The sequence below is a fragment of the Centroberyx affinis genome, unplaced genomic scaffold (genome assembly GCF_046629955.1).
Source record: "Centroberyx affinis isolate AG114_WGS23_722 - 3 ecotype Tasmania unplaced genomic scaffold, CSIRO-AGI_Caff_v1 ptg006480l_1, whole genome shotgun sequence".
Lineage (NCBI taxonomy): Eukaryota > Metazoa > Chordata > Actinopteri > Beryciformes > Berycidae > Centroberyx > Centroberyx affinis.
This window is the reverse complement of record NW_027283284.1, coordinates 51,766-66,647: the sequence shown is the minus strand read 5'-3', so window position 1 is coordinate 66,647 and position 14,882 is coordinate 51,766. Positions and strand designations below refer to the sequence as shown.

The window sequence follows — 14,882 nt, the reverse complement described above, 5'->3', positions numbered from 1 at the left end:
TCAAAATACCTTAAAAATTGGTCACTTGGAGTAGAGCCTGTCCAGAAGCGCGTATTCTTCATTAGATGTTATTAGTCAGCACCAACATCCCTCTTCAGCAATATGGTAGTCCTGACTCCGCGGAATGTGTAATAGCACCATCTCGTGGCTACAAGAGAGAATCACATCAAAAGGTATTGGACATTATTAAATAAATCTGGGGTGCAGTTGCCCTAAGTACAACCAATGGCAGAGCTTGGTTACAATCAGCCAGGGAAGAATTTAGTTAAATCCTTTTCGCTAGATGTAAAAAGACAACTATTGATATATTAGTTTATAGTTATGTTATATAATAAGTACCTATAAGTAAGGTTAGATACAGTGCTTATATAAGTCTTCATATAATAAGTGCCCTATATGACACGACAAGGATATATCCTTGTCGTGTCATATAGGGCTACACTCAGTACAGTGTGTATCTGCCGCTGATTGCTGCTGCTGGTGGTCCTGATGAGATGATGACGACAATGATGATGAAAAGGAGGACAAGGAGGAGGAAGAGGTTGTGATGACGATGATGAGTATAATGTACAGCGACTAACAAAAAATACAGGCTTGCTGTACATTAAGCTTTTTATGTGGTAAAAAAAAGTGCCTAAAACAAGATTCCATGGGTTCCTGTAGTCAACAAAGGGGAGGGAATAATATTTACATGACCTATTTTTTGGGGGGATCAATCTAAATTATTACTCCAGTCCTTGATGTTATGAATCCCACGGGCCTGTGTTACAGCTGGAAAAGTGCCCCTTGATAATAGTGTACATGCAAAACGAGCTGCAGGTCTCCCCGTTGTTGCGCAACACAATTGCGGTACACAAAACAAACATGTTGTTTTGTCCCCAACTCACCCACTTTTAGGATACCACTGGCAACCTGGGTCTCCAATTGGTCCCTTGGTGCCTAATTAACCTCCTTAACTGGGCTGTGACTGAGTTTTTTCTTATGTGACCAAGCCGTGCAAACACCATTGTTTGATCCTATTTAATACACCTCGTCATGCATGTTTGGTTATTGTTTCCCCTGTGAACTCCATTGACAGTATACATTTTTTTTTTTTAAATATGTTGTTTTTCATCTACCTGTTGATAATGGCTGTGTAAAGTCCCTAGCAATCGGTGAGAGGATTGCAGCGCGTTGCCATAGATACGCCCCAACAGATGAGCTCCCATGATACTCAGCCTGGGGCAACTACGAGCGGGTTGGCTTTTATTGTCACCTGCCTGGGGCATAGCGGTGCACACGAGCGGCAATAAGACGCTGCATCTTCTCCTCTGTAGCGCTTTGAGATTCCGGGAACAAAAGTTATAGATAGTGGATATTTCTAACGCCGAAACAGAGCCACGTTTCCATGCATGTTGTAGTTTCTTTTAAATTCTTTATTCTATTCCCTAACCTGTGAGAAACCTTTTTTTTTTTTGCCCTGGAAGCTTTTTCTATTCAAAGTGCCAATTCATCGAACTTCTGTGCGCACCAGCTCCTCAGCCTTTTAACATTTGCGCAGGATGGAAGAGCTACAATATTGTTATAATGGCCTTTAACCTTTCGTCCCGCTTGGGATCATCTTATTGTGAGTTTATTGTTATTATTATTTCAAAGACCGCTCGCCGTCGCGCCCGCAGCCCGCCTTTTACGCACAGGGATGAGCTCGGAAAAGCCGAACTTTCTCTCGCAGCCCGTCGTGAAGAACATTTTCATGTACCGAAACGGCGACCCTTACTACGAGGCTCGCCGGTTAGTGATTAACCAAAAGAGGGTGTGCAATTTCGAGACGCTGCTGAGGGAGGTGACCGGCGGCGTGCAGCCGTCGTTTGGAGCGGTGAGGAACATCTACACGCCGAGAGGAGGCCACAAGGTGGACTGTCTGGAGAGCCTGCAGAGCGGGGAGCAGTACGTCGCCGCCGGGAGGGAGAAGTTCAAGAAACTGGAGTAAGAGTAAACGTTTTATCAATAGTTTTCACTTAAAATGTTTGCTTCAAAGTGTACTCTACTGAACATGCCAGTGTGCGTTAATAACTTCGTAAGACTGGTCTATTAAATGGGAAAGGCAGCGGTGACTGACGAGTTCATTAAACCAACTAGCCCTAAATGTTAGCTTACAGTTTGCCCTCAGGAGAGTTTGCCTGTAAACGAAGTTTCGAAGTCATCATAGGACTGCGCTGTACACACTATAACTCTCTGTTACAAGTTAATTAATCTGCCAACAAGTTAATTAATCTGCCAACAGGCTACAAAAAAGGCGAATGAGCGTCAGACCTGTTCATTGAGTCATGGTCTACAATGTGACTCACCAGAGTCATAGCAGCTGATGAGGTCAGCACTGCACAGAGGAGCACTGTAGCCTACCCAGGTCTAAAAATAGGTAGACTTAAAGGTAATGCGATTTGTGCAGCAAGCTATTAATAACACACAGCGGTGAAGTAGTATATGAGTGGGAAGGTGTTCTGGCAACAGGTGGGTATGTTGTCACCCTGCCGTCCAATAGCCTATAGGTAACTGGTGTGGGTGGCGGTTATTTTAAAAATGCAGAGAACAGGTGGGTAGACAAGCCTACTGTATACCCCCCTCCACTACGCTACTAGAATGTACTTTTATAGTCACCATCTGTTTGGGCCTACCAATGCATGCTTAATGCAGGGTTGTGGGACTTCTACGATGGCTTCAAAACACCTAAGTGAAATAAATATATTTAACCTGGTACTTGAACGGGTTTTATAAAAGTTAAGATAAGATAAGATAAAATAAGTTAAGATAGCACTTTATTAATCCCCTTGGGGAAATTCAGGTGCCACAGCAGCAACTGGCAGACAGTACCAAGGAAAACAAGTACAGCAAGTACAAAAAGATAATAAAAAAGAAGAGGTACTAAGATAAAACAATAGAGGTAATGTACATAGTGTAGAGACTATGGAGACAGTGCAAAAATGCAAAATAATAATGATAATAAATGCGTTTTCTTACATATATATTCTGTATATATACATAATCAGGAGTTCAGTCATTAGGATGAGGGAAGGGGAGGGGGAAGGGGGGGCTCTGAGGGGCTAGGGTCCAAGTCCAGGTCTGAGTCATGTGCAGGGTGTGGGGGTGTGTATGTGTGGGGGCGGTCAGCAGTTATGACTGGCTGGCACCAGGGTCGCTGATGTTGTTGAACATCAATAATGTTATGCATAGTCTAAGCTATCTTAATACTGAATCACTTTGATATTCCCCTTTGATTGACTGGTGCTTAAATAACAGCTACACCCATTCACGAAATATCCTTTTAACTTCACGTTGTGTTTGAAATATAAAAAAATAAAATATAAAGTGTGCAAAACAAGAGCTTATGGTTGCTTTGATGATAGTAGATTGTCCTGGCCTGAACCTAACATCTATCGGTCATAGGTGTTAGGTTTGTGTGCCTCCAGGTTTCAGACTTGAAGTTATGGTGATACATTGTCATTACAGTAAAAGGGTTAAAAATGTATCCGTAATAAAATTGAGGATATGGTCAAGAACACACAAAAGCAGGGACAAAACAGGAAAATGGTAATCTTCTACTAGGAATGAATGGGTTGTGTGTCAATAAAGTCACATCCATATTAAATAGCTTTGTAATAGAATTGAGTTTGAAGTCAGACTGTTGTGCATGGTTAACTTTACATCACTTTTCATTACATTGTGCCTGTAGTTACCTACAGATTGGCTCCAGAAAGAAGAGGATGATGCAGACTCTTCCAATGCAGGTAAGTCAGCAAGTCAGTAGTCACTCACTCACTCACTCATTCACTCATTCACTCATTCAGTCAGTCAGTCAGTCAGTCAGTCAGTCAGTCACTCGCTCACTCACTCACTCACTCACTCACTCATTCACTCACTCACACACTCCCTCATTCACTCACTCACTCATGCACTCACTCACTCACTCACTCACTCACTCACTCACACACACACACATCCTCATAAAAAGAGAGAAAGTCCTCATGGTGCACTTATTCTCAGTTTCCAGCTTCTTGAATACGCTTTCCTAAGGTTTAGTAGTAAGTAATATTGCTTCTGCTAGTTCTCCTCTATTCACGCTGTATGGCTGCTTCTTTGAGAAAGATCGATTAATCAATCATAGACACTTACTAAGTAGCCATCAAAGAAGTCTGCGTGAGTTACTGATGTTCTGTTCCTCTACCCTGGAAAGCAATTGTTTGAATTGCTTTTATTTTACTGCATAGCTTTTATTTTATTTTATTTTCAGCAGTGAAAGAAATGATTTAACAGCCACTTGAGAGACAAGTTTTCCATTACAATACTCAACCCTACTTTGCAACATTTGAAACTGCCGCTAGATGCAAGATACATGAGGATTTAGGAGCTTTTAGAATACCTTATACCCTTTTTCGTGGCTGCTAAACCTCTGCCATCCTTCCCCCGCCCGCAGCGAGTAGAGGTTTTTAGAAAGATCATTTAAGCGAGGTGTAATGTTTAGTCGTCCCCCTCTATTGTTGTCTGTGAAGAATCACTTTGTTGTCGTCTCAGTGGCCATGCATTATTAATTCATGGATCATAATCATCCCTCCTTGAATGCATCTTTAATCACCAGCTACAAAGTCACAGCCAAAACGAGGGCGGCTTAAAGTCACGTAGCCCACAGGCTTGTCTATTTTGAAAGTCAACTACAGGTCCTCTTTTCAGATGAGAGGCGACTTTTAACCTTTTTTGAGTTATATCATTTAATTTTCTAAGGGGAAGGCACAGATATGCATATTAGCACACAATATATGAAATCTAGGTGAAACAATATTCAGTACACTTTGAATACTTGAAAAAACATAAGGAACATTGTCCATTGTTGTCCATTGCTGAGGCTGTTTTAAGCGTCATACAAGATGAATCAACATTTTGAAATCATATTCACATCATATGCAGGTCTGAAATCTACCTCCAAAATTCTGGGTCTTTTTTTAGAATAGAGATTTTAAGACATTCATAAATCATGAGCATTAGTATTACATTCTGGACATGACACATCACAAATCCTGAGGCGTGTCGTCAAGGTATACTGCGTTATGTGAATATGCTTCACAAGTCCTTTTTAAGCAGACAAGTTCTACGACACAAAAGACCATGTAACTGATCCCCCGCCTTGATGAATGAGACCTTAACCATTCACTGACCTTTAAAGGATGACATTCGCGTCATACTTTTTTTGATTTATGTCTGCCTTAGAAAAACTCTTGTAAACCTTGGAAGTTCGAGTTTCATGATCGGTGACCTGCATAAAGCCTACAAATCCAAAAGGTCATTTGTCCCCTCTAAGAAAAGCTGGTTGATATTGACATTCTATTTATTTGTGTAACGCATTATCAACAGTTAAACTTTGTCCTAGGTTTATTAGGCATTATTCACAGATTGTCAGATTATCACTGTTAATAAATTACTATTGAAAAAATGGCATAAAGTTAGGGGTTCGAAGTTTCTGCAAAAAATCCAACAATATGTTAATCATGCAAAAAGGGAACCAATAATTTCTCAATGTGTCCTTCTTTTGTCTCCCCATCCTCTAACAAGCAGCATATTCACCACAGAAAACCCTGAGGTTTTGTTTTTACTGTTGTGATTAACTGGCAAGCATTAAAAGAGCCAATCTAGTTTAGGAGGGCCCTGCTTTCCCTCTCATTCCCCTCCTTAAACCTGGCTGATTGTGTAGATTGGAGGTTCCACTCCTCTTAGCTCGCTGGATGCTTGGCAAGTTTGGTTGTTTCATGTTGTCCTGATTGCTTTACAAAGAGACAGAACTGGTTCGCCCATGGCTTATACTCAGAGCCCACCCGCTAATGATTGTCCCTGCTTCACAGTAATGCTGGCTTTTTTGTTTTATGCTAGATCCTGCTCCTTCTGTGTTTGATTGGATGTACTTTTTTTTGTGATCAACTTTTTTTAATTTAAAGGAAAAGTTAGTACACAACATTCTAGAAACAAAAACATATATGTTCACAGTATGTGTACTTCCCCCCCCCCCAAACACATTCCGTCTCAACTCCCCATCCCTCCATCCCTCCCTCATCTTCCCTCCCCCCTCATGGCGACCGATCCCCCCCACCCCCCCACCCACCCACACACCCAACACAGATCTCTATCGGATCAGTTCTCAAAAGGAAATGGCAAAAGGAAATGATTATGAAATGTTTTCCCATAGCTACAAAATAAAGTAAATCCAACCCAAAGAAGAAAAAAACAAAACATATATACATCCATACATACATGCACACATACATACAATATATCTATATATATACAATATAAATATGTGGTAGGCCTACAGATACCTATATATACTCATACACATACATACAGTAGATTGCTATCCAGTATTATTTTATAATCAAATGACAGCGTTCAAAGGGAGCTTGTATAATGCTTCAATTGTGGCTAAGGTTTCTGTCCAAGCTGAGATAGTTTTTCCACTGGCACCATGCATTTTGGCTACAGAGAGCTCCATATTTATCACATCAAGGTAAGTATTAATCCATTGTGAATATGTAAGAGTATGAGGTGGCTGCCAACGGACAGCTCACATCTTCTTAGCAGCTGTTAGTCCAGCTAATGTTATGCGTCCCTGTAAATGTGTCAGATCTAAGGTTGACATATCATTAAGAAGCAAGATAATAGGAAGACAAGGAATGTGAACACTTAGAATCTTTGATAAGGTAAAAAGGGCTACATCTCTGCAGTCCCAAAATATATGCATAAATGAGCCAGTCTGACTGTCTGAGCAGAGGTCACAAATTGGGGAATGAATAAATTTCATGAGGTAACGTTTTCTGGGTGTTTGCCCTATAGGAGATGAGTGGACCAAAACCAAGCCAGGAATAGCACCCCCTGCAATTACCAACTAACTATATTTCAAGTAGTTTGCGCATACACTTGTTTCTATACTCCATAGTTTTGAAAGATTGTGTTAATGGCTTTCCTACTTTATGGGGTAATATACAGTAGAGTGAGTGGCAGGAATAATGGAGGAGAGAGAGTGTTGCATTCAAACGCATGACACTGAAAGTACGTGGTATTTGCCTACACCTGTGGAGCCTCTTTCCTTCTGCCTCATAGTATAGTGGGACCTGTTACTGGTCTGATCATTAGGCTTGGTTAAGCTATAGGCTATTGCATGTCAGCCTTAGCAGCACCATTAGCAGAGTGGAATCAGTAAGAGGGCATCTAAAATGATAATAACTCTCTCTCAAAAAAAAAGAGTAAAATAAAAAACAAAATCCACTGGACTTAAAATGAAGAGTTGAAGACATTTCACCACTCATCTGTCATCCATCTCCAACTCTTCATTTTAAGTCCAGTGGATTTTGTTTTTTTGTTGTTTTTTTTCTTCCTATCTGGATGACTGTGATGAATCTACACAGACATACTCTAATAACGCTTTAGAGGCAGACCCATCCCTTGTCTATTAATTTCTGTTTTTAAACTTGTTAAATTCAACAGGTTAATGTTAACATAAAAGAAGTGCCCTTGCATTATTTTATCACTGAAACTCGCAAGTAAAGAGACCAGAATGATGTACATTAGGGTATACTTATTTGTGATTATCCACTATGCTATCCACATTGATTTTTTTCAAGGTCTTACCTCTTCCTCTTTTGTAGGAAGCATTATCTATGTCTGTGACCTCAAATTATTACCCATGTGTCTTGTTTCTATAATCTTGTTACTGTTGTAACTCTGGTTATGTCCCACGCCTTCTTTTTTTCTATAAAGTTCTTTTCGTACTGTTGCTAGGGTGCATTATAGACCCCAGAAGACTTTTAATATACCTCCTCCCTTATCTCTTTCTCTCCCAGGATCAACGTCTTTATAGTCACAGTGGGTTCCCAGGTGTTATGAGACACAACAGGCAGTGCTTTCTCTCTCTCTCTCTTTTTCTCTCTCTCTCTGCAACCTCATAACCCCATAGGATTACAGAGGGCTCATTCTCTAGTTCATTATCGCCATAGAGATGAGAGACGGAATCTGTCAGCTTGGACAATAGTTCATTCTCGTTCTCTTTAGGGAAAAAAAACGTTTTTCTTTGATGTCACACAATCTCAACAGAATGTGTTTATGAATTTTCCACATATCCTCATATGTCATGATACCAAAACAAATTACAAAACAATACATTCAACTTTTTTTTTTTAATACATACTGTATGAACAAACACATTCAGCCAAACACAGCTTGGTCAGGCTGTACATGTTTTGTGCTGTTGAGACACCTGTCACATTCACTATCACTATCCCAAATGAATGTATGTTGAATGGAAACGTGCAAAAAGTCAGGCACATGAATGATTTTTGAGCAACTGTATGTCACATGCACTCCTTGAAGTACCTCTTTCTTGTTGTTCCATCTTTTCCCAGATTAGACCTTTGCCCCAGAGTCGAATTATTGTGTCAGCTAGATTCCTGAAACCCATCAAGGAGCCATGTCCAATATTGTGAGTTCAAATCCAGTGTCACACCCTGCCCTCCTGCACACCTCAATCATTGTACATTGCAACCTCATACTAAGTGTAATAAGTGTTTTCCTTCCCTAGTGTGGTAGCGAATGGCGACGTGTTGAACCCAGCGTTGAGGCTGTTGATCCACCAGAGGATGCTGGGCCAGTTTGACAGAATACTGGAGATGATCACTGAGAAGATGGGCTTGAGAGTCCTGGGGGGTGTACGGAGGTATGATTGAAAAATGGAGCGACATGTACATGCATTTGCTTTTTTTATGTCCCACCACCTTGGTATATGGCATGCCAGACATTATGTTTAATTGGTGGCATCTGTCTGCCTGTCTGTGTGTAGACATATTTTTGTGAACTCCAGAACAATACGTGATAGAAACTTTATACTGACACCACAGGTTCCCCCTATATTATAGGTGATCTGATTAGATTTTGGAGCACCTTGTGGCATAAATGTGCATATTAATGAAGGAAAACAATATTTTCTTAAAATTACTGTAACTCCTGAATGCTTTAAGATACAGAGTTCATATCAATACCACCCCTGTGCTATGTGAATACAAGTATGTTGACAGAAATATTTGCTATTTAATGGATTCATTTGCTTAATTAATAATCTCATTAGCATAATTGTTTATGTTTAACATGTCATGGTAATTATGGCGGGACACTAGACAGCTCAAGTGCCTCTTGTTTTGACCAATTAACACATTTTAGCACAAACACATGATAGAAAAAGAAAGTAGTGGGTGAATTTGTGTGTGTGTGTGTGTGTGTGTGTGTGTGTGTGTGTGTACGTGTGTGTGTGTATGTGTTCATTGTAGCCTCTACACCTATGAAGGCCACCAGATTACTGAGGGGAAGCAGCTGGAGAGCGGCCAGCTGTACGTGGCTGTGGGCAGAGAGAAGTTTAAGAAGCTGCCCTACAGTGACCTCCTCTTCACCAAGCCCAGAGGAATGAGGAGGGTCAATGGGTAGGTACCATGTTGTGTAAAGACTGACAGCTTCGCAGTATAGTATAGTATGTTGGAAGTAGGGATGGGACGATATATCGAAATTCAATATATCGCAATACAAAAATGCGACAATACGTATCGTGGGGCAGAAAAATGAATTGTGATATTAGCTCCATTTTATTCTGCTGTAGTAATCACAAATGAGACACTTGACCATCACAGTTTCACAAGCTCTCCATCCAAATTATATTATTTGCACTTTGGAATGACATTTTTAAATTGTTTACATTCTAGCAAGCCAGTGCCATCGCTAGAATGATTTGTGGCTCAGAAATGAACAGAATTCTGCACAGTCAGACTTGATTGTCACTGAACTTTAACTTATTTGTGTTGTGGTTGTATCGAATTGTGAACCCCATATCGCATATCGAATCGTATTGTGAGATAAGCATCATCCCATCCCTAGTTGGAAGACATCATAGGCTGGTCGCATATATGCACATACACACACCATTACTAAAGATAATCAATGCAATAATCATACGTTGAGCTTTAATAGCTTCAGAATTTTCTTCTCTTGCTTACCTACGCTCACATCTATCATTCAGTACTGATATATATATAAGAAAATCTTGAAATTGCGCAAATTGATAAAGAAGTTTAAAAATTGAAAATAATAGTCATGATCATATCTTCATACACATTGATTGAATTACTTAAACAATTAATTCATAATCAAATTATCCAAGAACATGACCAAGCATAAACATTAAGTAACATTTAGTGTCCTGCTGTATGAAAGAGTTGTGGAAATAAAAAAACAGAACACTATGGCTACCAAGGATGGTTCTTGGAAACCACGTTTAGTTTGTGTTTGTATGTGTTGCTGTGCAGCACTTAATTACTCCTCCAGGGTTAATATTTCCTCTCTAGTTAGAAAGCTACAGCCCTTAGCACCAAAATTATTTTGTAAAAGGGGGAGGATTTGTGGCGTATGAATAAAAGTCCCATGCACAATTTACATAAAGGTATGCACACATTTTCAGAATTCAAAACATTGCTAAAATTGCACAATTCAAAAAGTTTCCTGCATATCCCACTGGCTGTAAGATAGATGGAAGCATAATTATGTTACCAGTAATCATGACTGTTGAAGCCTCACATTTATAATGTGCCTTTGCAGTTTTTCATTCTCAGATGCACTTCAGTTCTATACTGTAGAAAAATTATTCCATTGCTAATTTAAGATGTTCAGCAATCTGTGTTGTCAGTCAATCAGTCATTGCAGCACATTCCTTAAGACACTACAGTATTATGTATATATAATGTATGCAAAATTCATTTTTTCTGTTTGTCTTTTCAGAACAAAAGCCTCCTCTCTACCGCCCATTTACAGATTCTCAAAGCAAAATGGAAATGTAAGAACATTATATGCCTTTTGTATCAATTCAGTCTCTCTTTTCCTTTTCTAAATTAAATTTCCACTTATTATTATACACATACAGTGTGTCCATGCACAATATACACTGACTGTACAAAATATTAGGGATACTTAACCTTTTCCTGAAGTACACTGATTCATTATCCTTCCCTTAAATTCCTTTATTAAATATATACCAGTCACAAAGGAGAAGATGTAGATAGAGAAGGATTTTTAAGGCAATTGAAATGTGGATTGTGCAAAAGGGTCTGCAACTCAGTATTAGGAAGATGGTCCTAATAGTTTGTACATACTGTGTATGTTTCCCTCCATTTCCACCAGAGTAAGTCCATGGTACGGTGCAGTGACAGCGGAGGAGACTCCAAGACTTCTCCTCCAGCCCACAGTGGTAACAACAAGGAACACCTGTCCTCCATCGTCAGAGAGATCTCTCAGGCCAGACTCATGTCCCTCAGGAAGAAGAGGAGTGGACTGAGCATGTCCCTCGGCGTCTCTGACAATGGTAGGCAGGAATGAATGCAATGGGATGGAAAGGAATGGGATGTAATGTGGTGATACCTAAGACCTAACATCCGTACGAGCTTCCTGTTGTCTGAAGATGACGTCTGATAGTAAGGCTGTGGTTTTGGAGCATCATCATCACCTTAGATTCAAGGGTGTGAAAGTAGATACTGAGTATGTTTCTTGGTGTAATGTGAGCCTTACTGCACACCTTATTCTTCAATCAAGCTGCCAGTTCAATTCAGTTCAACATTACTTTTTCCCAGATGGGAGATTTGTTGTACAGACAGGTAAAACTCAGCATAGAAAAAACATAGACAACACAGTGACATCACTGAACCTTACCCAAAGAGATAGAAAATTGATCACAGTGGAATGGAGTGTGAGAATTTAGTATTAGGATAACCTTTTGTTAGAGGATGGTGTCCAGTATGGGTGATTCACCTCTGGAGCTAGAGTGAAAACAGGGTTTTGTGCTTAAATAATCCCAGAGAGAGAACCTTACACCAGCTGAATGTCCATTTAATGAAGCGTGCCTGAATGTCACTTCATTAGAAACTTGAAAAAGGTTACAATAATCATAACCTTTTAGGCATAAAGGCCTTTATCAAGCACTGACTTCTCAAAACAGTAGTCTTAAAAGGTGAAGAAATCTTTTTCACCTTTATTTCCACTTAACAGTTACACATTCCCATTGCCTATGAGGTGATATCTTTGAAATCTCAATAGAAGTAAATACCATTCTTGTGAACATAAACCCCTGTAATTGAAATAATTGCTGTCACCTTGGAGCCTGGATATATGCTGGAAAGTGTTCCTGATGTTATGAACACTCCAATTCCAATTTTAAGCAGGTGTGACCCTCTCTCCTTCAGGCAGTATTGTATCAACATATTGACTAACTGACACTGAATTGGATGTGAAAGTATATCTGTGAAAAAACACTTAAAACAGTGACAGAGTAATGGCTGTTTTGTGTAACAAAGCTGTATATATGCTTGATCCCAAATTCTTTCTGAAAACTCAGACCCGGCAGCTTTCAGTCTGAGTTCTCCACCAACAATGTAGTGGTAAGGTTGCTAAACCATGACCTCCAGTTAGTGTCATCATAAAGCAAACAACCAATATAAAGAGTAATCTATTTTCAGAAAAGCAATGGGCAATGAATAAGATTCTTACTGCCCCATAGCACAAAATGACCGTAATATATCTGCGGGGTGTTGATAGGGTTGTTATAGGGTGTTGACAGGGTTGCTCAATATCAATGACTCAACGATTACTACACCAGGTGCTCAGATTTCTGGCTCACTTCAAAAGTCACTGTCCATCCCGTACTCTGTTTTGTAACAAAAGCTCCCCTCCCCCTACTCATATTTTCGACTGCTCAGCGATGGAGGACGGTGCTACGAGTGAGCCAAAAAAACAAATGACAAAACAGTATTGTATTTCTTTTGGATCTCTGCTTTAATTAGCTTGCTTACTCCTCTCCTTTCCCTATCCTCATATAACAGACTTGATATTGCTTACTATGATCTGACTTCAAATTGATATCATTAATATTTATGTCAACCTAAAAAGGTCGGTAAACTCTATTTTGCAATAAAACGTTGTGTAATTAGTAGAGTTTACCCTCTGCCTCATCCCTGTTCCCATCTCCTCAGCTCTTTGCCTTACAAAGGGATGTGATGGTGATATATGAGCATGCGGACTCACCTTTTTAAAATGTAAAAATGGTTACACAGGTTAACAGTAATCTGCAACATATTGTATTTTGACAGTCAGCTTCCCAACCCTATCTGCTACACTGAGACCGAGAGTAACATTTATCCGCTTAATAGGCCATTGTAGCTGCCCCTGAGTGTATTATCTCCTTTGAACCCAACCATTCATCTTCACCATTTGTTGTCCATGTATGTCTATGTGCATTGCCCTATGTGTGTGTAAGAGGGAGAGAGTTTGTGTGTATGTATGTGTGTGTGTGTGTGTGTGTGTGTGTGTGCGTGTGTGTTTGTGTATATGAAAGCGTGTTCCAGTGCATATGTCTGTGTCCAGGCGTGTGTGTGTGTCTCCATGCATGCGTGTGTGCTTGCATGTGCTTGTGCCCTCCATCTGTGCGGGAGAGCAATATGGTACATTAAACATTCCTTTTTAAAGAGACATCCCACAACAATGGCACAATATCATATAGTAAGTCCTTGCAATGTATTGCAACGTATTTCCTGATCTTTCTTGAATCTTCAGAAAGTGAGAACCCTAATGTGTGGTGAAAATACTGCTTTAAGATATCACGAAAAACCAAAGAATTGACACGATGACAGGATGACAGTGTGAAGACAACTTTAAAAAAATAACCTTGTCAAGACATTTTGAGTGAAATCTCCCTTTGATACGGGGGATGATGTAATGCCTGGCCTCATAAAGCTTATGTAACCTGCTGCATTCTCAAATGGCCACTTAGTGGCACTGTTGCTCTGCAGGAAATATTGGAAATAGTCTAGTATGATAACACTCTGGTAAGACACTGTTACATGAAACACATTACATCATCTTCTGGGCTTTTGATAAATCTAGAATGATGTCCTGCAGAAACTCCATACCTCCAAACTCCAAACCTCCAATTTGGCTTTATTTTTGTGCTAATTGGCAGATGACATTGTTCTCCACATGTGGGAAATGTTTCATTGCCTTGGGACCGTGCCAGACCTTTTTCATGCCTCGCATTGTACGGTGTAAAATGAGAGTGCCAACGGGAACTTACATACAACATATTTCTCTCAATTTTTGAAAAGTTTACTCTTAAAGAGATACTGAGTTGCTGCAGATATGTGGTGATGCTGTAGCTCCCACTGCAGCATGAACCAGATTACGTCATGCCGTGGCTCATGATAGATGTAGCCTGTTTTCTTCTCTGGCAGCAGAGATGACAGCAGAAGCCCAAAGCAGCGTGGAGAATTGTGTCTGTGGTTCAGGGGAGCTGGCATTTTGCATCAAACGAGGGAAAGGGTGTGTGTGTGTGTGTGTGTGTGTGTGTGTGTGTGTGTGTGTGTGTGTGTGTGTGTGTGCGTGCATGTACACTTCAGAGCTTATTTGAGACATCTAATGTCACCTCAAAATCCTCTGTACATTAGATTGCGTGGCTTGTCATATTACAGGCATAGAGAACCAGGTTGCATTATTGGTCCCCTTGAGTGACATTGACCATAGATTAAATTAACAGACAGACGGATCAGACAACAAGATCAGGCATTTGACAAGATTGTTTGAATGGATTAGAGAGCATATCAAATACACTGCCACCCTTCACCATTTGACCTGGAAAGCCTGCTGCCAAATATAGTGACTTGTACAACGAACATGCTCTTTCTTAGTAGCTAGGGTGCAGTGCAAGTAATGCAGTAACTGCACGACAATATGGGTCACAGTGATGGTCTAACAGTCAAGAGTGGAGTTTGAGTCTTTCTCTGTCTCTGTCC

The 14,882-nt window shown here is 40.1% G+C and overlaps 1 protein-coding gene across 1 annotated transcript; it reads left to right on the top strand.

Moving 5' to 3' along the window:
- Positions 1-1,678: 1,678 nt before the first annotated feature.
- Positions 1,679-11,517, top strand: LOC139638674 (doublecortin domain-containing protein 2-like). Its single transcript, XM_071512740.1, has 8 exons — positions 1,679-1,965; positions 3,710-3,764; positions 8,418-8,494; positions 8,594-8,728; positions 9,336-9,485; positions 10,831-10,885; positions 11,230-11,410; positions 11,507-11,517. Exons 1-8 carry the CDS (start codon positions 1,679-1,681, stop codon positions 11,515-11,517), a joined length of 951 nt encoding a protein of 316 aa, XP_071368841.1.
- The last annotated feature ends 3,365 nt before the right edge of the window (positions 11,518-14,882 follow it).